Source organism: Gallus gallus, chromosome 14 (assembly GCF_016699485.2).
Source record: "Gallus gallus isolate bGalGal1 chromosome 14, bGalGal1.mat.broiler.GRCg7b, whole genome shotgun sequence".
Lineage (NCBI taxonomy): Eukaryota > Metazoa > Chordata > Aves > Galliformes > Phasianidae > Gallus > Gallus gallus.
In genome coordinates, this window is record NC_052545.1 from 899,164 (window position 1) to 920,803 (window position 21,640).

At 43.3% G+C, this 21,640-nt stretch overlaps 1 protein-coding gene across 5 annotated transcripts; it reads left to right on the forward strand.

The window, feature by feature from the left end:
• The first annotated feature begins 523 nt into the window (after nucleotides 1-523).
• Nucleotides 524-21,452, forward strand: TXNDC11 (thioredoxin domain containing 11). 5 transcript variants are annotated; one of them, XM_414741.8, is made up of 12 exons: nucleotides 524-816; nucleotides 2,843-3,059; nucleotides 3,643-3,740; nucleotides 6,394-6,523; nucleotides 9,993-10,086; nucleotides 10,530-10,642; nucleotides 12,180-12,380; nucleotides 13,128-13,917; nucleotides 15,605-15,750; nucleotides 16,895-17,004; nucleotides 18,051-18,131; nucleotides 20,244-21,452. In XM_414741.8, the coding sequence occupies exons 1-12, from the start codon at nucleotides 665-667 to the stop codon at nucleotides 20,866-20,868; spliced, it is 2,757 nt and encodes a 918-aa protein (XP_414741.3). In that variant the 5' UTR covers nucleotides 524-664; the 3' UTR covers nucleotides 20,869-21,452. The 5 variants fall into 5 exon arrangements, with proteins under 5 accessions (XP_414741.3, XP_015149764.1, XP_046756887.1 ...); XM_015294278.4 differs by lacking the exon at nucleotides 524-816 and adding an exon at nucleotides 955-1,301; XM_046900931.1 differs by lacking the exon at nucleotides 524-816 and adding an exon at nucleotides 1,180-1,496.
• The last annotated feature ends 188 nt before the right edge of the window (nucleotides 21,453-21,640 follow it).

The window sequence follows — 21,640 nt, forward strand, 5'->3', positions numbered from 1 at the left end:
CCTTTTTTTCCCCTCTTTCCCCTCTCCCTCCTAGCAAGAGCATTTTTGGTCACCCTTCTTGGCATAAATAATTAGAAGAGCTTTAACAATGACTTCATTGTCATTGGCCGCATGTTCTGTACGTGGAAGTGGGGCAGGCGGGCGCTCGGTGCCTTTGGGGCTGTGCGCGTGGGGCTGCGGCCGTGCTGTGATCAACGGCGTGGAGTTCTATGGACACTGTTCTTTCTGTGACAAAGCCTGATTGTATCGTGTGCCTTTCTGAATTGTTCTCTCGGCTTTACGCTTTCGTTGTTCGATGTAAGTGCTCTGTAAATTATTGGCAGTCGTTCTAGACAAAACTAAACGTGAATCCCTTGTTCGGTACGGCGGTGTGAGCTCTCTGATTGCTGCACGGGGGGCTGCGGGGGATGGCTGCGGGGCTGACATGCAGGGGCCGAGCGAAGCCGCTCCCGCGCGCTCTTCCTGAGGGCCGCGGCGGCTCGGCCCGCTCCCGCCCTCCCCTGCGCCTGCTCGGCTCGGCAGGGCTCGGCTCGGCGCTGCGTGGCGGCGCAGGGTTGGCGGGCGGCGGGCCCGCCCCGGGCGGCTGACAGGCGGGCGGCAGGGAGACGTGTGCGAGCGGGAGCGGCCCGGTGTCCCGCGGCCCTCCCCGCCGCGCCCAGCGGCGATGTCGTTATGCGGCGGCCCCGGGCCCGGCCCCGCGTCTGCCTCGCGGCTGCGGCCTCGCGCCGCCCAGATGGCGCGGCGACCCGAGCTGCTGTGCGGAGCCGCCATCGTGCTGGGCTGCGCCTTCCTCGTCGCCCTCAAAGTCACCTGCAGGTAACGGCGGGGGAGCGGCGGGATCGAGCCGCGGGGACCCGAGGCCGGCGGGCGGAACGGGGCCGCTCGGCCCGCAGCGGGGCGCCCTCCCGAGCGCGGCCCGGAGCGCCGCTCTAGCCGGGCGCCTCCCCGCGCTCTATGGTCGGGCGCTGCGAGGCGGTGGAGGGGCGCGTGCTGGGCGTGTGGCCCGCGGAGCCGTCCCCATGGCAACCGCGGGTCCGGAGCCGTGCCGGCGAGGCGGAGGAGACGGCGATCCGAAGCCGCGGGCCTCCACCGGCCGTGTCGTGAGCGGCTTTTTCCTCCCCTCCGAGCGGCAGTCCGCTGCCGGCCGCCGCGAGCTGAGCACCTCACGCCGAGGCCTCAGGCGCTGCCCACGGCGCCACCGGCGGCCGAAGGGACGGGCGGAGGGGAGCGGCTGCTGCGGGGCCGCGAGGCTCCGCATCCCGGAGCGGAGTCCGGGTGCCGCGGCGGAAGTTCGGGTCGAGGTGAGTTCTGTTCGCCTTAGGCCGTACCGCACTCGTTAAGAACATCTGTGCTCGGGGCGCGGGGCACGATGGGACCCGAAGGCTTCCCTGCTCGCGGGCGGGCCGCGCTCGGGGCTGCGCAGCCGCAGGGGGCTCTGCTGAGAGCAGCTGTTGGGGTGCGGCGTGGGCGCCCCGTGCGGGATCGCAGAGGACGGGGTGCGAACTGCGAGCTGCTGCTTTGTCACCTGGTGGCTCTCTAATCGTTAGCTGTTGCGGGTTTTTCTCCTACTTGAGGGTAGTCATGTAGTTTCTGGGTCGTTCCTCTCACAGTACGTCTTCTGTAGACGCGTTTTCTTGCAATTTAGAGCCAGTTCCATATCCTATTTTTAGTCTTACGCTATTAGGCTCTGTCTGTCTGTCTATCTGCCCGCCCAACTCTGGGACCAACCGTCCACCCTCAGCCCTTCTGCCGGGAGGCCGCGGTTTGGAGAGTGGGCGGCTGTGTTTGAGAGGAGAGGTTCCGATGGGGCCTCAGAAGCAGCCTCAGGGTGCGCCTGGCAGGGCAGGGCGTGCTGTGCTGTGCTGTGCTGTGCTGATGGGGGAGCCCAGAAGGACCGGAGGCAGAAGTCTGTAGCACACACTGCTTTTGGGGCAGTCTGTGTGAGAGCACGTCCTTTTGTGGGTGCCAGAGTTAAGGAATTGTGAGGATGAGGAACCAGTCTGTATGCTAAACGCTGGATCTGGAGTGAAAACTGTCTGTTAGGTATAAATTACGAACTCCCACAACTTCCAGAAATTGCAGGAACGTTGGAGTGCTGGTATGACAGAAAGCAGTTTCCTGAGTACTCGGTCCGTGTTCTTGGAGCTGCTGGTCAAAGTTGTTTCTCTTAAGAGACTTAATCTGTTGTAATCCCGTCATGGATAGTCTTTAAATCAAGACCCCATTTCTTGGCATCTTCTGAAAGGAAACGTGCCCTGGACAAAGCCTGTGCTCCCAGCTCTATTCAGTGATGTTGGTAAAATGAACTGATGTGCATTCACCCCGTGGTAAATGTCATAGTAAAACAGCTTTTCATAATAGTGTATAAAATAATAGGTGTGTAGAACGCTTCACAGCAATGTGTAAGGCACAGTAATGGTCTCTGTCCATAGAAGCATCGCAAAGCTGTATGATCGGTGTCCCTTCTCTTATCAGGGTGCTGTTACCTAAAGTACAAGTGTTAAAAGAGGATGAGGCCAGGGAAGGAATCCAAAGAAATCACCCTTCCTGATAATTCTGTGCTCTGCAGCACCCAGCAAGAAGAGCGTGAGCTAACATACCCATGAACATCGAGCATGTTGTGTTAGGACAGCCTGTCTTTCTGAAACTTGGCTAAAAGGAAGGATGATCTTTAGATTTTCATGGTATTTCTTGAAACTAACTCAGATAATTTGTGATAATTGGTGCCAGTTCTTGCAGTTGTGTCACTGTATGACATTCACTAGCCCTAACGTAGGGCTTTGGGCATGCTTCTTGAAGTACTGCACAGTCTCAGTGAGCCCTCTTAATTTCCTTCCCACAGCCGAGCAAAAGATGTAACAATGCCAGCAAAGCTTCCGGTGAATTTTTTCTCCACGAGATCTCCCGTCATTGATCTTTTCCGGGGACAATTAGACTATGCAGATCACCTTCGTCAGGACTCAGAGATTGTCCTATATTTCTTCTACGCGCCATGGTGCGGCCAGTCGGTTGCAGTGAGAGAAGAAATAGAACACGTGGCCAACAGATTGTCAGACCAGGTAACTGGAGAAGATAGGAGTCTTACATGTGATCTGATACATCTTCAGTCTCTAAAGAGGGGCTAATTCCTGTCATCCTGTGGCAACCAGGAAGACCTGCGTGTTTGTACCATACAGCAATTCAGACAGTCGTCTTTAATTTTATGCACACAGCATTAGAATGAATGGAGCAAAGCTGTGATGGCTGCTCATCTGTGTGCTATTTCTGCTCCTGGATGGGGAGCTCTGCAGCTTCCATCTGGTAAAGTGTTTCTGGATTTATTGCTGTGCCTTCAGGTAGAAACTACAGGGAGTTTGCCTCCAGTCCCAGGATTTAGATTAGGAACCTTAAAAACCATAAAGAAAAGTCACCAAAAAATATTGCTGTGCAAAGAAATGGCAACAAAAAGGTTTAAAGAAAAAAGTAGGGGTGGTGTTGGAAGGAAAGAAACCAGTAGAGTTAAGAGGAGTGGGTATGAAATACTGCTTTGAAAAGGTGTTGAAAAGAACAGGTGGAACACACTGGGGGAGAAAAGCAAACTAGATAAAGGTAGGTATAGTAGTGTACCTTGCTGTTAGCTGTGAACTTTTCTCTGCTTTGCAGGTGCTGTTTGTTGCTATTAATTGCTGGTGGAACCAGGGGAAATGTAGGAAGCAGAAGCATTTCTTTTATTTTCCTGTGATACACTTATACCACCGCAGGTAAGAGCTTCGTGTTTAGAGTCTGTTTCTCTTTTTGGCACTTTGCAAAGCAGGAGTATTGTATGCGGGTTGCTCCAAAAGTAATGCCTCCTATTTATTTCCATGGAAACTACAGCAGTTACAAAGAGCACAACGGCACTGTTTGATAGAGCAAATTCTCAGCTACAAAATGCTTTCAACATCTGCTTCTAACATCATCAGCCAACATAAGAAAATGGAGGCATTACTTTTGGAGCAGCCTTCATAAAAATGTTGTGTTTTCAAAGTTCCACGTCTGCAGTTAAAATAAACAGCTGAAAAGGAGGGGATTCTGGGTGAAGCTCACAGTGTGTGCTCCTGAGCTATTGAGAAGGGCTGTACCTGTCAGTTCAACATTGTGCTGCTCATGTTTTCATCCTTAAGGAAAATAGGTGTTGCACGTGCATCTCCTGGAAGTTCTCTCTCCAGTGAAACGCAATTTATTCAGATTTATGTTTTTATTTTAGTTTCCTGTTTGCTCTGTAGGTGGATTCTGTTCACTGGTCCCAATTTTTAGCAGCAGTCGTTTAGGAATGGAATTTAGGCTCATGTTGAAATTGAGCTGTGCAGTGAAGACATTCTAAATTTGAATTGTACACTCCCTTCTTACGCTCCAGATGTTTGAGTAACGTTGTATAGTGTTCTACAGTCTCACTTTTGTTTTTTTAGTATCGGTATGCATGCATTCTTTTAGTGTGGAGCAGAAAGTAATGTTTTTACAGAGCTGGATGCAGTGTAGTTTCTCAGTGGCATTTTTGCAGCCCTCCCATTGCAGAGGCAGACTGTACTTGGTCTGGGGATTTGGGCTGAGGGTGAACGATCCTAATCCTTGTCAGCTGAACTTTGAATGGGACTGGAATAATTCAAACTGCAATAAAAGCAAACAAAGAAAAAAGCCCAACACATACATTTGTGAAGAATCTTACTTGGACATGCGTTGAGTTAGAATTATTTTGTTTTGAAATAACAACACATTAGATGAATACATTTGGGTATTGTCAGTAACTGATTGCTGTATCTTTAAACAGAGGTGCAGCAAATTGAGATGTGAATTCATGTTGATAACTTTAGAAAGCCCTTGGAGTGCAATAACGCCCCTCATGCCTGAGATATTAAACTTCTGGGCTTTGTACAGTGCACGTGACAGGAAGCAGTATGTGTTGCTATTAAGGCAAAGACTTATGATACACCAATGTAGGATATTGTAGGCTCTAGAAAACCATTCCAGAATATTTGCATAATTGGTATCTTAGTGCAAGCTTGAATTTTTTTTTTTTTTTTTTTTTGAGCATGTATACGTATAAGCTGTATTACAGAATGCATCATGTTAAACTCTTCAGTGGACTAGTGGGAATGGATTAACTCTTTGTGCTCTTGTTTTTTGATTTCGTTTTAGACTGCAATGCCTTGTCCAACCTAATGATAGTAAATGGGAGGAAGGATTTAAAAGAGCAGTGGCCAGGAGGGAGAGGGGGGCCACTGTCCTCCTCTGCTCTGTCCTGGTGAGGCCCCACTTGGAGCACTGTGCCCAGGCCTGGGGCCCCAGAACAGGAGGGATGCAGAGCTGCTGGAGCAGGTCCAGAGGAGGGCATGGAGATGCTCTGAGGGCTGGAGCACCTCTCCTGTGAGGAAAGGTTGGGGGAGCTGCGCTTGTTTAGCTTGGAGAAGGGAAGGCTGTGGGGAGACGTCACTGCAGCCTTCCAGTACATGGAGTGCATAAACAAGAGGCGGACTAACACTTTTTACATGGTCTGATAGTGATAGAGCTGGGGGAATGCCTTTAAACTAAAAGAGGGGAGAGTTAGGTTAGATGTTAGGAGGAAATCCTTTACTCAGAGGACAGTGAGGCTGTGGCACAGGCTGCCCCATCCCTGGAGGCATTCAGGGCCAGGCTGGATGGGATCCTGCGCCGCCCGATCTGGTGTAGGGCAACCCTGCCCATCACAAGGGGGTTGAGCTGGGTGATCTTCAAGGTCCCCTCCAACCTCAGCCGTTCTGTGATCTCGGGGGTGAAGGAGGAGGTCCAGCAGCCGCAGCCACACAGCCCTGCTCTGCTCTCGCGCTGCGTGCTGCTGGTTGTCAGTGCTGCCGGGAGGAGCTGCAGGGTCACTCGGGCTGCCCAGCAGCAGCATGCGGGGCTGGTCCTGGCTTTACTGAATGGTACTTGGAAACGTTCAGGAGAAGAACTCTTGCACCTTTTCAGTCTAAAGATTAAAAATGAAAAGAAAGGGAAAACAGTAGCAGTTTTTCAGATCTTCATTGTGTGGTGTACTTACTTCAGATAGATAAAGCAGAATTATATGGATAGGAACATTTAATTAGTTCCTGGCTTTTACCAGCTTCATTAACGGAACTCAGAAGCGGTCTCCACCTCTGTCCCCACCAACACATCACATCTGCACACAGACGCTGTGCTGTCACTGTGATTTCAGCTGGGGATGCTGTGCTGTGCCTCAGGGACACTGCTGTGTCAATGTAGTACAGCTCTGCCAGCCGCAGACACCATGGATGATGAGCACAGAGAGCAATCCCAAGAGCTGAGCTTGCTGTCTGTAGAACTCCACCTCTGTCACCTCCAGCAGGGACTGTACTGTGAATTTCAGTCTTAATGTTCTATTATTTTTTTTGGTACTAGTTTTGGACCAATTGAATACAAAGGCCCAATGAGTGCTGTTTATATTGAAAAGTTTGTTCGCCGGGTGATGACACCACTACTCTACATCTCGTCTCGATCAAAATTACTAGATTTCCTCTCAAATTATGAGGTACATGTCTCTCTTCTCTAGCTTTACTGCCGTGGTTCAGAAAGAGTTTTGTTTCACAGCTGCATTTGATCTGCTCCCAGGTGCTCGTTGCTCTCTGGAGTCTTGAAATCAGTGCCCTGTAAATGTGCTTAAATCATAAATATGTGAAACCACACATTCATAACGCTGGTTCCTTGTGCAGTAACTGTTATGACTAATGATGCTGTTAATTTGCAGTACTTTCATAGAGTCAAGAATCAGAGGAAAAAAAAGAAACACGAGCCAGAAAGACGGAAGAAGTCTTCTCCCCAAAATCTTGCAGCATCTGAGAAATATATAATAATAGTTTTAATTTTAAAGGAATATTAAATCTTTCTACTAAGATAAATGCTAAGTAAAAACAAATGTGATATCAGTTGAAATAATTGTTGGCTTCTGACCTCTCTGTGTGCTGTTCCTTCATGACCTGGACCTCCCGGTGCACTGCCACTCTCATTTTCAGTCCTGTGTGCTCAGAGGTGCTGAGGTTATGAGCAGTTCTGGTGGATTAATTACTTCCGAGTGGGCAGCATGCATTGAAATCAGAACAGTTCCTAATCCCTTTATAACTGTCCATTTCTGCAGCACACGGTGGAAAATGCCGTTGTTGTCCTGCACTCCCAGTTCCTGCAGAACAGCCCTGCACTGTGAGCCGCTCCTGCAGTGTGGGCAGAATGCACAGTGCTGTGCAGAGCTGCACATCCAAGTTAGTTTAGCAGTGTGTGTGCTGCAGTGCAGGCAGCTGCAGCACGGGCAGCTCACAGTGCAGGTGCTGGGCTGGGCTCATCTGTTCTGAGCTCTCCATTTGTTCAGATTGCCAGCATTGTAAGCGAGGGCTGATGGGCAGGAGTAGTGAGTTCTGTATCTATCTCTGGTGCAGATGCTTTCTGTGATTAAAAGCAATTCTGTCGTCCTTTTCCTGCTTCAATTTTACCACTCTAAAACTTCACTGTTAATCAGCTTGCTTTCTTGGAAAATAGCAGTGCTTGGGCTCCAGATTTGGGTCTGGGAGGGCTGTGTGGCACTGGAGGGTGCATGCACTGCAGTGCTGCTCATCACCCACAGTTGAGACTGTGTTTTCTGACAGTGATTAATTGTATGTTTTATATATTCATGAAATGATAGTAGCGCAAAATTAAAATAGGATAAGAGTTAAATTTATTTTTTGAGAGCAAAGGAAAACATCCCATTTGGAAAACAGAACATAAAATGTGTAGGAAGATCTTAGTGGCATCGGGAGAGCCATGTGCAGTTCTGCCACAGCTACGAGGAGGTGGAAGTTGGTGCTGTCTGAGCTCCTCTTAGCAAACTTGTGTTCTGAGATTAGGAACTTCCTATCTATACTGAGATCTCCCTTATAAGAGTTGAATCTCTCTCCTGCTGAGCAGCCCCTGTGTTGGTCCAGCTCCCAGAGCTGCTCAGGTTCCGTTATGGTTCCCGGAATGCTGGCAGAAGAACAGGACGGTTTGCACGGCGCTCAGGAAGGAATGCAGCACTTTGGCCTCTTCCCTTGTGCACCTGCCCCGGTCACAAGGAGGAACTTTTAACTTGTCAGATGATCACAAAAAGGACATTGTTTAAACAGGTTACAGATCAGGCCTAGAGCATGAGCTATGTACACAAAGCGTACTTTCTGCTAAACCCACCCAGTTTTCTTATTACTGAAACCTCTAAAAATGACTCAGGTAATGCCTTCCGCTTCAGTCAGCGCTGGGAAACCTGCAGCCACAGCTAATGGGTAACAGCAGTCAGGGCCTCGTCTGTTCAGTGGCTTTGAAACGCTCTCTGGGTCTGCCCTTCGGCTTCTTGGCACTTCTGCTGTCACTTCTGACTTTCAGTTGCTGTTTGGTGCCATCAGTTTGCTTCGTACAGTGATGGTATTTAGAAATGGTGCCAGGAGATGGGAAGCCGTGTGAGGAGCACAGTGTGTCTCCTTGCTGGGTTTGCGTGGATGCTTTGGAAGGGCTGCTTTGTGACTTTCTTAATCTGGCATTAGGAAGGAAAAGTGAAGAAAAGTAATGACTGTCTTTTTTTGGTAACTGTTGTCTTTCCTTGAAGAATGAATGCTATTATATTTCCATGTATTTTCACTTCTTCTTTATTTATATTATTATTTTCTTCTCAACAACTGTTATTGAAGACATTTGAGTAATTGCTAGACCTCATTTTTATTACTGGTAATTTCTTGGGGTATTTCATTAGTAATCTTTATGAGGAAGGCTGTTGTGGGTAGCATTCAGTGTCAGGCAGGGTAATTCCCTCACTGGTTGGAATGGGGAATGATTTCATCGGTGAAACATTCCGAGATATTTTTACAAATATCAGCAATAGGGAAACCATATATTCATGTTTTGAAACTATATTCTTTTTTTTTTTTTTTTTTTTTTTTTTAAGTGTAAAGCTGAAATAATTAAAGCATCCTTTGAAATACCAAAGGAAGGTATTCAGCTGGGGAGGTATTTGCCTCACCCGGGGTGGTCGGTGAGTCTGGAATCTTTTGTCCCACAGCAATCCCTGTGCTCTTGTTCTGTGCATTCAGTGCTTTTTGCATGCACTGGGATGGTGGAACTGGGAAACAGCACAGAATAACCAAATTGCATCCCTTTCTCTGTCCCAAAGGCCTGCCAAACCAATTGGAATGGTTAAAAAAAAAGCAGTGATTAATAATGATTTTTAAAAATGAATTGTATTCTGCAAAATTTAATCTCAGAACGTAGGTGATGTTTTGGAGCAGCAGCTTGCAGGCTGTGCCCTGTGTGCCCTGCAGCTCCCGGCTGTGCTCGTGGCTGTGCCAGCAGCCCTGCCTGTGGCTGAGCCTTTCGCATTTCACATTGTCTGATTGGCAATTGAAGATCGCTTGTTGTTTGTTTTTGCATCTTTGTTCTTGTGCAGCTGATCTCAGACTGAGCCCCAAGTGACACAAGGAAAGAACTTGCAGTGACTGTAGCTTTAACGTGGGGCGGTGCGTCAGCTTAGCAGTTCCAGTATTGACTCACAGCATGTGTGGATGCACACATGGTTGCTAATTATGTGCAACGTAGTAAATGATTAGAATGTAGGCTGAAAAATCATACTAGATATTCTCGTTCTGAAGAAGTCTTATGACAATTATGATTTATATTATACTGTTGGAGCTGACTGATAATTTCAAAGCAAACATTAATTTTTAGAGAACTTCAGTAGTCAGTGTGGGCAATGGGCAGCTTCAAATTCACGCCTCGACAGTCCTAAAAGCTTCCTCGCATTTTATGTAGCTCTCAAATAACAGCTTTAGAACTGATTTCTGATCAGTCTCTTAATATTAATTCTTTTCTGACAGCATAAAGTGACTGTTCTTCAGTAAACGCTGTTTTGTTGTCTTTTAAAACGTTACATTTTAGTGTAGGCAGGAAGCTTTCATCTCCCGTATAGGTGCAGATCGCTCAGCTAACTCTAATTCTTACTCTTTCAGCCTGGAGTTGTGGGATATTTTGAGTTCAACGCTTCACCGCAGCCTCCTGGTTATTTAACCTTCTTTTCGTCAGCTTTACATTCATTAAAGAAAGGTAAAAGCTTCATCTTCAGAATCTAAGGGGTTTATGAACAATGGATGTGTATGGACTGCAGTAATTCTTTGCAGTATTTTGCAATTTGAAAGTGGATCCCTTTTGAGTGTTTATTAAGGTTCATCTAATTATGAAACTATATTTTATTACTGTGCAAAGTTTGCTTACTTATGGTATGTTTTGTGGTCAGCCATCGTGGAATTCGAGTACAGGACAGCTGCTCTCAGTGGTACACGAAGGGTCACTGTTCTCAAAATCCTCCAAGCGTAGCTGCAGTGCATCTGTAGCTGCAGGCAGACAGCATTTGACCACGTTGAATTCCAGAGTGTCTTCAGTTCCAGTGTTGTTGCATTTTAAAAATAAAATGTGTATTCTTCTAAGGCTTTCAGGAGAGAAGTTCAGTGTGTAGAATTCTACTTAAAACCGAACTTTTGCCCTTTAAGATTACCTGGGAACAATACGCTTTGGAGTGATCACAGACAAACATGTTGCAGAGGAGATCTCGTTGGTGCATCCAGGCAGTGTGTATTTGCACAGACACATCAACACATCTCTTGTGAGTATTGTGTGTATGTTGTGGTGATTCTGAGACAGTGCCTGGAGAGTGAAACCATGCTGCAGTGCAAACATCACATGGACAAATGTATGATAAAGGAGTGTTCAACAAAGAGTAGAATAAGGAGCATTTAAGAAGTATGTTTTTGTACAGTAGTACACATTGTCTTCCTGCTAGTCAGCAGCTGCTCTAAATGACTTAAACTTTAAGCAGTGTCTAGACCAGGTGGGTGATACGGCGTCAGGAGAAGAGTCAAACTCAATTCCTTGACTGGTTTTAGTGAGTGTCAAAGGTATACACTGCTGTGTGTTGGCTTTTTCCCTTGCACTTGTAGGGAAATAAGTGCCAGAGCACAGCGATGTGAAGCTGCACTACCACAGGCTGAAGTACTTGCAGTTGTAGCTCATCCATCCATGAGGGAAATTAAATTATTTTCTTGACTGTGTATAATATCTGTATTTATCTGAGATTTATTTTAAAGACTTCAATACCTGGACTTTCAGTGTATGAAGGTATATATGTACCTCAGCTCAGCTCCTGTCCTACTACGGCTGAAGTGTGTGACAGCAGGCTTTCAGTTTGCAGCATATTTGGCCTTCTGTAATATGCTGACTTCAGTTTTCAGAGGCCCTTGGGATCATCTTAATAATTCGGGAAAGTCTTTTTAATAATACGGGAAATTGTTTGTCTCCTTCAAAACAAAACCCCAGGGGCCCAAACAGCTCGTAAATGTTCACACAGAGACTCTATTCTGATTAAAAGAGAATTTAATTGAAAATTTATCAGAACTTTAAACCTGTGGTTCATGGTTTTGGAATACTAAAACTGAAAATGCTTTGGGAATTGTTATTGTGAATGGAGTCCTTATCTGTCTGCACTGCTAACGTGAGTGGAAGCTCTGAAGATGAGCGCCCACACAGTATTTTATTCAACTGAGATCAGGGAAAACATGACTTCTTCTACTAATTGTTGGTAAACACATGAGACTGCTGTTGTCTTTGCAAGCGATTCAGGATAAACTCATCTTAATTCATGAAAATGACCATAGAAGCTATAAGCCAATTTTCAACAATTTTTCTGTACTTTCAGTAATGAAAAACAGTATAGCCATTTTAAATACAGTCTTTATGTTGGGGTCTTAAAATTCTGACTTAAGGTGAGTTAATATGTTGAATTAGTAGTGGGAGAAACTACTCTAGTATGCTAGAAATCAAAACAAGTGATGATATCAACTTAGAGATGGTGCTCTTTGTAAAGCCTTGTATGACTGCAAACAGTAAAGATCATAACAATGTGGTGAAAGAAAAAGGAGCTTGCCTGGCAGAATACTTGTTGCCTGGAAGACTGTGAATGTTGATGTGACCTGATGAGAAGGGGAAGGAGGGACGAAGTGCTGAAACTCTCTGAATAGTTTTGTTAAATTAGAAATGAGTTTTAGGCATTACTGTAACAAAACACGCTATAGTTGGAAACTGTTCAGTAGTAAGCAGTATGTTTTAGTAAATGAGAGCAAACAATTCTTGTTTCCCTTCTCAAGATCTATCCAAATGGCATCATGAACTATACAGCCGAGAATGTATGCAAGTGGGCTCTAGAAAATCGAGAGCTGCTCATCCGCTGGCTGAGACCACATGGTGGAAAAAGCCTTCTTCTGAACAACGAGCTGAAGAAGGGGCCGGCACTTCTCGTGTTTATACCTTACAACCCCTTGACAGAAATTCAGCCTCTTTTAGACGAAGTAAGTGAATTAACTTCATCTGATAGGTGAGATGGAAGGGACGTCTCATAAAACGTAAAAGGGGTCCTTTCTTTTCCCTTACGTATCTGTTCTTTACGTGTGCCTTTTTGCTGCATGTTTCCCCTTCGGTATGAAAAATGAATTGGTGACTCAGTACAGGAATGTGAGCACTGAATGAGCAGCAGGCTTCCCCCACAGTGAGTCCCATCAGTGTGTGCGGAGTACACTGCAGGGTTACAGCTGTGTGCCATGGCTGGTGGGCAGTGGTGTCACTTCTGCACTGTTAGCCATGCTTACAGAATTTGTGTGCTGTGTGGAGCAGGAAGAACTTCTGTTCTCTTTCCACTTGGTAATGCTTTTATTTATTTTCTCCTCATATTGGAAAACAAAGGAGATTCAGGAGCCAATACTGGTTAGTGCATTTCATAGGGGGATTCAACTATATTATATAGTGTTACTGAAATTGATAAATAGGGTACCAAGAGGACCTTAAGATCAATGTCATGGAATGAAAGTGTTTTAAAGTTTATTTCTGTAGTTCTGTGCATTTAATTCCTATAGACCGAGATGCTGAGCTTTGTTACAAAGTCAGAGCTTCCTGTAATTCTTTCCTAAGGATGTAGAAGAGTGGTAAACTTTGTGAAATTCTATCAAAAGTTGCAGAGGTTGTTAAACCTGCAACAGATAACTGCTTCTGAGTGAACTGTGTGCAGTTAATCTTGCTTTGCTTTTCTCTTTTCCTTGTAGATTACCAAAGTGGCCTTGGAATACCACAGCTGTAACAAAAGCCAGGCAGCTGAACCAGAGCTTCAGCACTTAGGGAACAGTGATTCACCAGCTTCCGATTCCTCTGATCCTGATGCACATATGAAATCAGCAGAAACATTTTTGATAACCAAGTACCCGTGCTGTAACACGGTGGTGCTTCCACAGTGGCACTCGATATCCAGAACTCACAATGTGTGTGAGCTTTGCATTAACCAGACACTTGGTGTCAAACCAGATAAAGTCAATGTGCCACACTGTAACTTCTTTGAGATAGAAACAGCTTTGGACTCTTTCTACCTCCAGGAACACACCTTTTTTCAAGTTGTTTCAAATAGCATTGAATGCAGCAATTTCCTAAGTTTCTATAGCCCCTTTAGCTATTACACTGCATGTTGCAGAACAGTTGATAGACATTTTTTAAGTTTCATTAGTTCTGAGAAGACCATCTTTCAGACCCCTAAAGTTGCATTTTCTTCCCATGGGAAGAAAGATAATGCTGACGTCCAGAATTCTATTCCTCATATTGAGGATAGGAACTGCTTTATTCCTGACCTTCATATTAGTGGCACTAACATTACCGGTCTGAGCTGCAGGACCAACAAAACCTTGAACCTCTATCTGCTGGATTCAAATCTTTTTTGGATATATGCAGAGAGACTAGGAGCATCAAGATCGACTCATCTTAAGGAATTTGCTGCCATTGTTGACCTGAAAGAAGAGCTGCACTATGTCCTTGATCAGAATCAGTCGCTTACAGGATCTACCCTGGGTATGCTATCTGTTATAGAAATTTTCTTATTTCTTATAGAAATAAGAAAAACAGGTTTGCAAGTAAAATGAATGGAAAACTTCATGCCATTCTGAAAAGAACTCCTTATAAAAGTGAGACTGTAGTCAACATAATGAACCTTAATTTATTCTATTTAATGTATTTAATAGCTAACCAACTAGTAGAATATTTTTCTAAATGGTATAAGAACCAAAATGCACAGAACAAAGTTTTGTTTTAAAAGTTCTGTTCTGCTTTAAGTGAAGTGAACGTTGGAGTGTATAAATGGTGACTGCCTGATAACATTGAAGGAAGGGGTGAAAACTGATTTGCTTGTGAAAAAAAATAAAACACTGAACCTCTAACAAATGTGATACTATAAAACACATTTGTGTATTAATGGTAGTGCTGGCGTTCAGCTGTTCACGTACCAAAAGCTGCCAGCATTCCATGAGATACTGCTCTCTTACCTGTGCAGACCAGCCCTTCCTTTGTCCTCTGATCTAGAAGTTGTTTTAAATTTATTTTGAAAGGTATGTGTGTTTTCCAGATAGAACGTGGAATTGTTTTTGTTCAGCTCTGTCAATACTAAGTTCCCTGGCTGAATCGGAGGAGGGAAGAAAAAAGCCAGTTGTCTCTGGGGAGAGATGACCACGATCACTGCTCTGGCTTACTGCAGTTCCTGGAGCAGGCTATGAGCTGCCCTGACGGTGTGCTGAGTCAGCCTGGGGAAAATGCAGGGTTTTTTAATGTTAGCAGAGTCTGTAGTTATGGAAATAAGTTCTAGTGAACATAGTATCAAAGTGAATTGTTCCAGAAGGTTTGATCTCTGTAGCTGTTACGTCATTACATTGTATTTGCGGTTTGCCATAGATGTTGAAGCTGCACAAGTAAGCAGGCTCAACTGGAGAACAAAGAGCTGCGTTGCAGTTACAGTTCCCACCTGCCCTGTATCCCGTCTGCATCTCCCTGCCCCACAGAACACTCCAGAGAGAAAAAATGATGCTAAAAACAAAAATCGGTGTGCACACATGGATGTTCAGGGGGTAATTAAGATCTGAGAGAGAAGACAATAAATTTTCTTCCCCTTTGTGCTCTCAGTGCTTTCTGTCTCAAAATATTTTCTGTTCATAGGATTTCCTGAGTGGGATGAGGATTGCTGTGCTGAGCAGCACTCACTATATGTCCCTCCTGAGTTACTTGAACTTCCAGAAATGGTTTTTTCTACATGTGTTGTTAGAGTCACTGTGATTTTCTTTCTGTTTTATGATTTATTTTATTGTATTCCTATAAGTGGCCTAACTTTTGGTATTTTAAACTAATGGAATAGGTTTGTGTTTAGTACCTTTAACAGACATCAGTTTTTACAGATGTTTCCTAAACACACAGGAGTAGGCAAAGTATTTTTAATTACTCCTTCCTATTCAGTTATTACTTAATAATACATAAATACTCAAAGCCTAGAGATGTTGAAGGAAAACAACCATATTTTTATCTGCTGTGAGAATTTCATGAATTCTAAGCAGCAAATATGAAATTAAATACTGCTGTTGGTATGTCAGAGATAGACTTGCTGATCTGGTGTTTTCTGCCTGTGTTCGATGTGTCGGTTTTAGTTTCATGTGGGAATGGCAAAGTACAGCCTGCCAAGATCCAGACATAACTTCATGTTTCATTTTCATTTCAGAGAACTTCATAAAAAATTTCAGCATTCTCTACAGTCCTTTGAAGAGGCATCTCGTGGATGGCTCCTCAGTCCGTGTCCCTGCAGAGCGTGTTGTGGTTGAAGTGACCACCAGCACCTTCCATCACGTCGTGTTTTCAAGTGAAAAGGTACTCATTGCTGCTGGAAAAAGCTCCTGCAAGTCATTGCTCACCTTCTTAGGGAGGGTTCTCATTCTTTTTTTAGCCACTTGCATTGCTTCTTACTAAACACTATTTTATTTTACAAAGAACGCCAGAATATTTGTTTCTTAAAAAAGAAAAAAAGCAATTGAGTTTAGTGTAACTTTAAGTGAATCTGCAGAATGCCTTTTTCCTGGTAAAACAATGAAAAAGTCAATGCTGCGGATTCCTGAATAGCAGCTCTCTACCACTGTTCAAAGTTCTGTTCCTTTTACTTTGCTTGTGTGTTTGAGATGGAAAGAAAGGAAGTCCTTCACTCAGCCTGCACTCCACAGCCCCATTGCCCTCCTTCCTCTGCAGCAGCAGCAGCACGTGCTGCACACGTAGAGCTTGAGGTAATGCTGACAGGCATTGTGATGTCTGCCTTTCATAACATAAGGACATAAGTAACTTTTGTTTTCTATGCATTAATTATTGGTTTTAAACTTAAAAAAGCACTTGCAAAGCAAACAGAATAGAAGATAAAGTTTTAAACCGAAAGTATGATTTCAGGGATCACACACAAAATTCTCAAAGGCACAAGCTTTCTATTTGCATGCAATGAAATTGCTTTATGTAAGAGGTCATCTTGAGAAGCAGTTAAATCACTCAATTTTTATCTTTTTTAAGAAGTATTCAGGATTGGTGCCTGTTGGCTGTGAGGGCTGCCGCAGGTGGGTACACGTGCAGTGCTTGGCTTCAGCCTCCTGGCTGCTCTTTGCTAACAGGCGGGAGGGCAGACATCTTCCCCAGCACCACCTCCTGAGGTGTACAGTCACTGTTAGACATGTAGGAATTTAAGGCTGCAGAAGAATACTAAGAAGTGTAAGAAAATTTCATGCATTTTTACTTAGTAAGAACCAAATAATTCTCTTCGTTTTCTCTTTATGGAAAGGAGATTCCCCGAGAATGTCTGTGTTAACCTGGGAGACAGAAGGCATCAGTAAATAGCTTGTAATAAAGCATGTCAGCATTAGCATGTAACTTATTTTCATATGTGGAGTGCTAAATAATTGAGGTTTTGTGAGGACTAGTCCTTCTTTAGTGCAGATTAATTACAATGGGTAATAAAACTCTTCATTTCATTTTCCAGAACGTCTTGCTGCTCTATTATGCACAGTGGTGTGGATTTTGTGCTTCTCTCAATCATATCTTTATTCAGCTTGCTCGGCTTTTGCCTCCAGATCATTTCACTGTGGCAAGGTAAAAAAGATTCTAATTTAATCTCTCTAGAATAATGCAAGTTCATTGAGATAATTGGCCTAGAAAATAATTACTTTATTTCTCTCTACAGTCTTGCAGTAGTTGATGTGAATGTCGTCTGTTTCACTTTTCTTTGAATCCATTATCTCGCCTTCCTCTGCCTAAATTTGATACTTTTCAATTTCACTGCAGCGTTTCTGCAGTTCAGTTAAAATAAATTTTCAAATAGTGCAATTATTCTTGGAGCACCCTGATTTTGGAAAGGGAACCAATACAGCAGATGGCAGCAGAAAAGCATTTTTAACTTTCTCTGACTACTTGAAGTGAAGAATTAAATTGTACAGCACTGTGTTTTGAGGAATTGAGATGTGTGTGTGTGTGTGTGTGTGTGTGTGTGTGTATATATATATATATATATGCATGTATATGTATATACATATGTATATGTGTGTGTATATATTTATATGCATTTATATAACACGTATGTATGATACATATCTAGTGTAACACGTTGTTTAACATGGTCAGGGTTTTAGTGCAACTGAAACATTCTTACTGATATATTCTCAAATACACGATTGCTTGCAACTCTGCTTTCATTGTGTCCTTATTTCATTCTGTCTGAATTTCCTTGAGGGAGCAGCAGGAGATATATGGCAAAAACAATTAAAACGTAGAGTTAGCACTTGTTTATAATTGCTGCTTTATTCCTCTAGATAAAATGCTGCTCTCAAATCTACACCCATTCTCTTTCCTGACCTTGAAGTTCTATCATTTGGTCCATTATTTTTGTTTCACCTGAAACCCACTATGTGGTTATCCGGGTTTTTTCTTTTCTTTCTAGTAGAATTGTAACAATTTATAATCAGAAATGACTGAAGAAAGCGAAATAAAACCATACCAAGCAACTGAACAGTTGTTTCATTAATTAAACTCATGTTCTTTTCTCTGTAGAGCTTTAGGAAAAAAAAAGTCTTAAAGGATTTGCATTTTCCCTTTTTGTAATCCCTCAAGTGACATTTCGTGTGTGTGTATTTTCTTCACAGGATTGATATCACTGAAAATGATCTTCCTTGGGAATTTATGACAGATCGTCTCCCAACCATTTTATTTTTTCCTCATCGGAGGTAATACAATTCTTTTCCCTCCTGTGTTTTGTTTTTTACCTTCGCTAAGATATAATAACTCTATGATCCATATGTCTCAGTATACTGATAGTGTGAGTCTCAAGTCTGAGATGGCAAAAAAGTTCTCTGAATTATGTTAAAGCATTGGTAAAGCAGGTTTTGGAGCAGTAAAACAATTTGTGGTAGGTGAAGCTTCCTCTAGTACCTGGCTTCCTGGTGTTACTATGTAGTCCCGTGTTTCTTGTTTTTTCACAGATGCCTATTTTGTCTTGGCCTGTTCTACAAACCATCTCTAGGCTAACTTCATAGTTTTTAGTGAGGTTGGGTTTGTAACATACCATGTGGTCTCTGAAGTAGTTTCACAGTGGAACTGTACCTGCAGATTTCTTTCCTGCTTTTCCTTTCTAGCATGTTTTAGTTTTGCTACATCTAGGTAATAAATAAAATTAGGCTTTGACAGTATGTGTAGTAGCACTAGAATGATTATATGCTAAGAAAGGTGCTTTCTGTGCAGCCTCCTTATGCATTTGCCATGAGACTGTTTTTGCAGATTACTTGGCCTGCTCAGTTTTTTCTTCCTCACGCTGCTCCTGCTTTGGTTTGGTTTTCATTGCAAATAACGTTTTAGCTTTTCTGATGTGTGCTGTGGTTCTGATTTAAAAAAAAAATAATAATGACATAGTAAAACATTACTGTTGTAGAATATGAGTCAATTTTGTCATAGTATAGGCTATTTTTTTCCAAAATTTCACGAATCGTTAGATTTGGATGTAAGCTGTTTGTCAACTGAGAAGATGCTGCTACTAATTACAGAATTAATTTGGCTGATTACCAGGACTGCAGGAAAAGAAAAAACACATTACCTAGTCTGCCAAAAATAGCTTAATTTTGATTGAGCACAAGCCTTATGTGGCCTGAGTTCTTGAATTCTTGATTAAAGCATGTTATCTTTCTACAGTAAGTAGTTCTCAACAAACAAACGTGTGCATTCCCTATGACAATGAATTGGATTTCACAGAAAACATTTTTTGAGGCAGCTACGTTTGCTAACTTAGAAAACCTCCCCTGTGCCTGATGCACTCATGCTGTCTCACAGGGACATTTGAGTTGTGTGGGGGCCAGGTTGTGCAGAGCAACTGCAGAACTTTGGGTAGCATTAGACGTTGTCTTGCATCTGACTTTTGTGCTTCAGAGTAATCTTTTGGGCTTATCCTGTGTCCTTTTCCTGACTTGTATAATTCACCCAGAAGATTCACATGGTCAAAGACAAAGAATGTTTCAGTATTTGACAGTTGAAGCTTGTGGGTGTCTTTCAGTGGTTTGTAGCTATGAGGAGCTGGTAGTGGAGCAGCTTGTATTCTTGTCAGGAGGTTGAGTAACAGTATATGCAGTTACATGAAGTGATGGACCTTCTTGTCATGTAATGGAATTAGTAGTATTTACAGCTGTACATGCCAAAATAAAGAGACAACCCCAAACCAACTAACTAGTCACAAGTAGTTTGCTTTCTTGATTACCTCAGCACCACGAAGACAAAGTAGTGTGAGGAAGAGGTAGAAAGGCTTGTAAGCAGCAAGAGGGACAGAAAAGCAGCTACTGTTTGAAAGCAAACTATTTCCCTGCTTCTTGTAAAGCCCTTCTGCTACTGGAGCATGTTAAGCTACTACTTTTAGGTGAGCAAGTACAGGCTTAAAGTACTTACCTCGGTTTTACCGAGCTGGATTTAACTGCTAACAGCGTGTATAGGATTTGGAGTGCTTCAGTGTTTTCCCTCAACTCAACTCACCATAGTCATTCTACTACGTGCAATGCAGGGTCTTAAAACAAATATCTTGAATGTGGATTAAGAGTAAAATCTGTTTCTTAAAACAACAAGATCTTGCCAGACAAATCCTGATCCAGTGCAGAGACACTGGCAGCACACAGACTGGAATTCAGGAGAAACAGTTTGTGAAATAGAAATATCCCATGCCATGTCTTCATTATACAAATTTAGGTTTCTCTTAACTGTGTTATTAGCCAAGATATCAAGTTTGAGTTGGGCAGCAGATACTTAGTTATCACTGCTTCCATACCTTTATGTCTTAACGCTAACTTGATATGTCTTTTCAGGAAGGATCAAAGTGTGAAGTTCCCAGAAGACTTTCCAGTTAGCCTTCCTCATCTTCTTAAATTTATTTTACATCACTCAAGTCTTTCTTCATCAGAGCCCTGCACCAAAGAATGCCTCCATAAAGAGACAGTTTTACAGCAAGGACACATCTCTCACTTGGAGAAAGAAATTCAGAAGTTAAGATCAGAAATCAGGGCCCTGCATCGAGCCCATGAATCCCTTGAGGCACAGCTTTCCAAAGCTAGAAGAGAAGAACATCGACTACAGCAGCAGAAGCACACACTGGAAAAGCAGCACAAGACTCTGCAGCTCCACAGCCAGCAGTTACAGGCAACATATGATCAGAAGAATCGGGAATTATTAGAAATGGCTGAAAAGCTTCAAGAACTGGCTGACGCATCAGAAAACCTCCTTAAGGAGAATACATTACTGAGAATCCTGGTGGCATCAAGGGACGGAAAGCTACAGAGCAAAGATGAATCTAAAGAAGCCCTTCAGTCAGAGCAAACAGTTGCTGATGACAGCAGTGTATTAGTTTCAACAGCTCTTACCACAGAGGAAAAAAGGATTGATCATGTTGATACTGTAGCAACAGAGCACAGTAGTGAAAACAGGACAGAATGATTGCTTACGTGAGGTCATGATGCCGTACTGAGTAGGTATTTATGCAAATTTCATTGAAATCCATTGTAAATAAAGACTTCTTACCCCACATGATCTAGTAAAAGAAAATCAAATGGAATATTTTTGTATACTTGAACAACTTATTAGCTACCCCATTCAAAAGCAAAGAGGAGGAGTACGGAAAACTTTCTGCACTTTACTATTGCACTAACTTGCAAACACCTATCCATTTGAAATTAAAGATGCTGATGTTTAGGGGCAGCAGTATAAAGCATCTCTAAGGACCGATTATTTTTCCACCAGCTTTCTCTAGCAGCTGCTAGAAGAAGAGTTAGACCTTTAATTTACATTTCTCCATAAATTTCTGAAATTTGCCCTTTTCACTGCATTGTTTGCAGAATTAAAATGAAATACTTCACCTCTGTAATCAGTGAACTTGAACGGACAAACTACTTTATTCAAGAACTTCAGCACTTTGTATCACTTTTGTATACCAGCTACCTGACTGTCTTGAAATCTGCAAGAGCCATGTGTGAACTGTTATCTAGTGAAACAAAACTAAAGAAAAAATCTTACTGAATTAATCCTTTTCTCCTTATTTTTTTAGGATTTCTGTAATACACACGTCCAGGTGTATGGGTCTGGCTGCATGTACGCCAGTCTCCTGCCACTGACACCTTAAGAAGCATGTGCCAGGGCAGGGAAACAGCTCTGTCATCCCGCTGTATTCTAGAAGCAACTGCAGGAGCTTTTCCCTACTGCCAGTATTCTT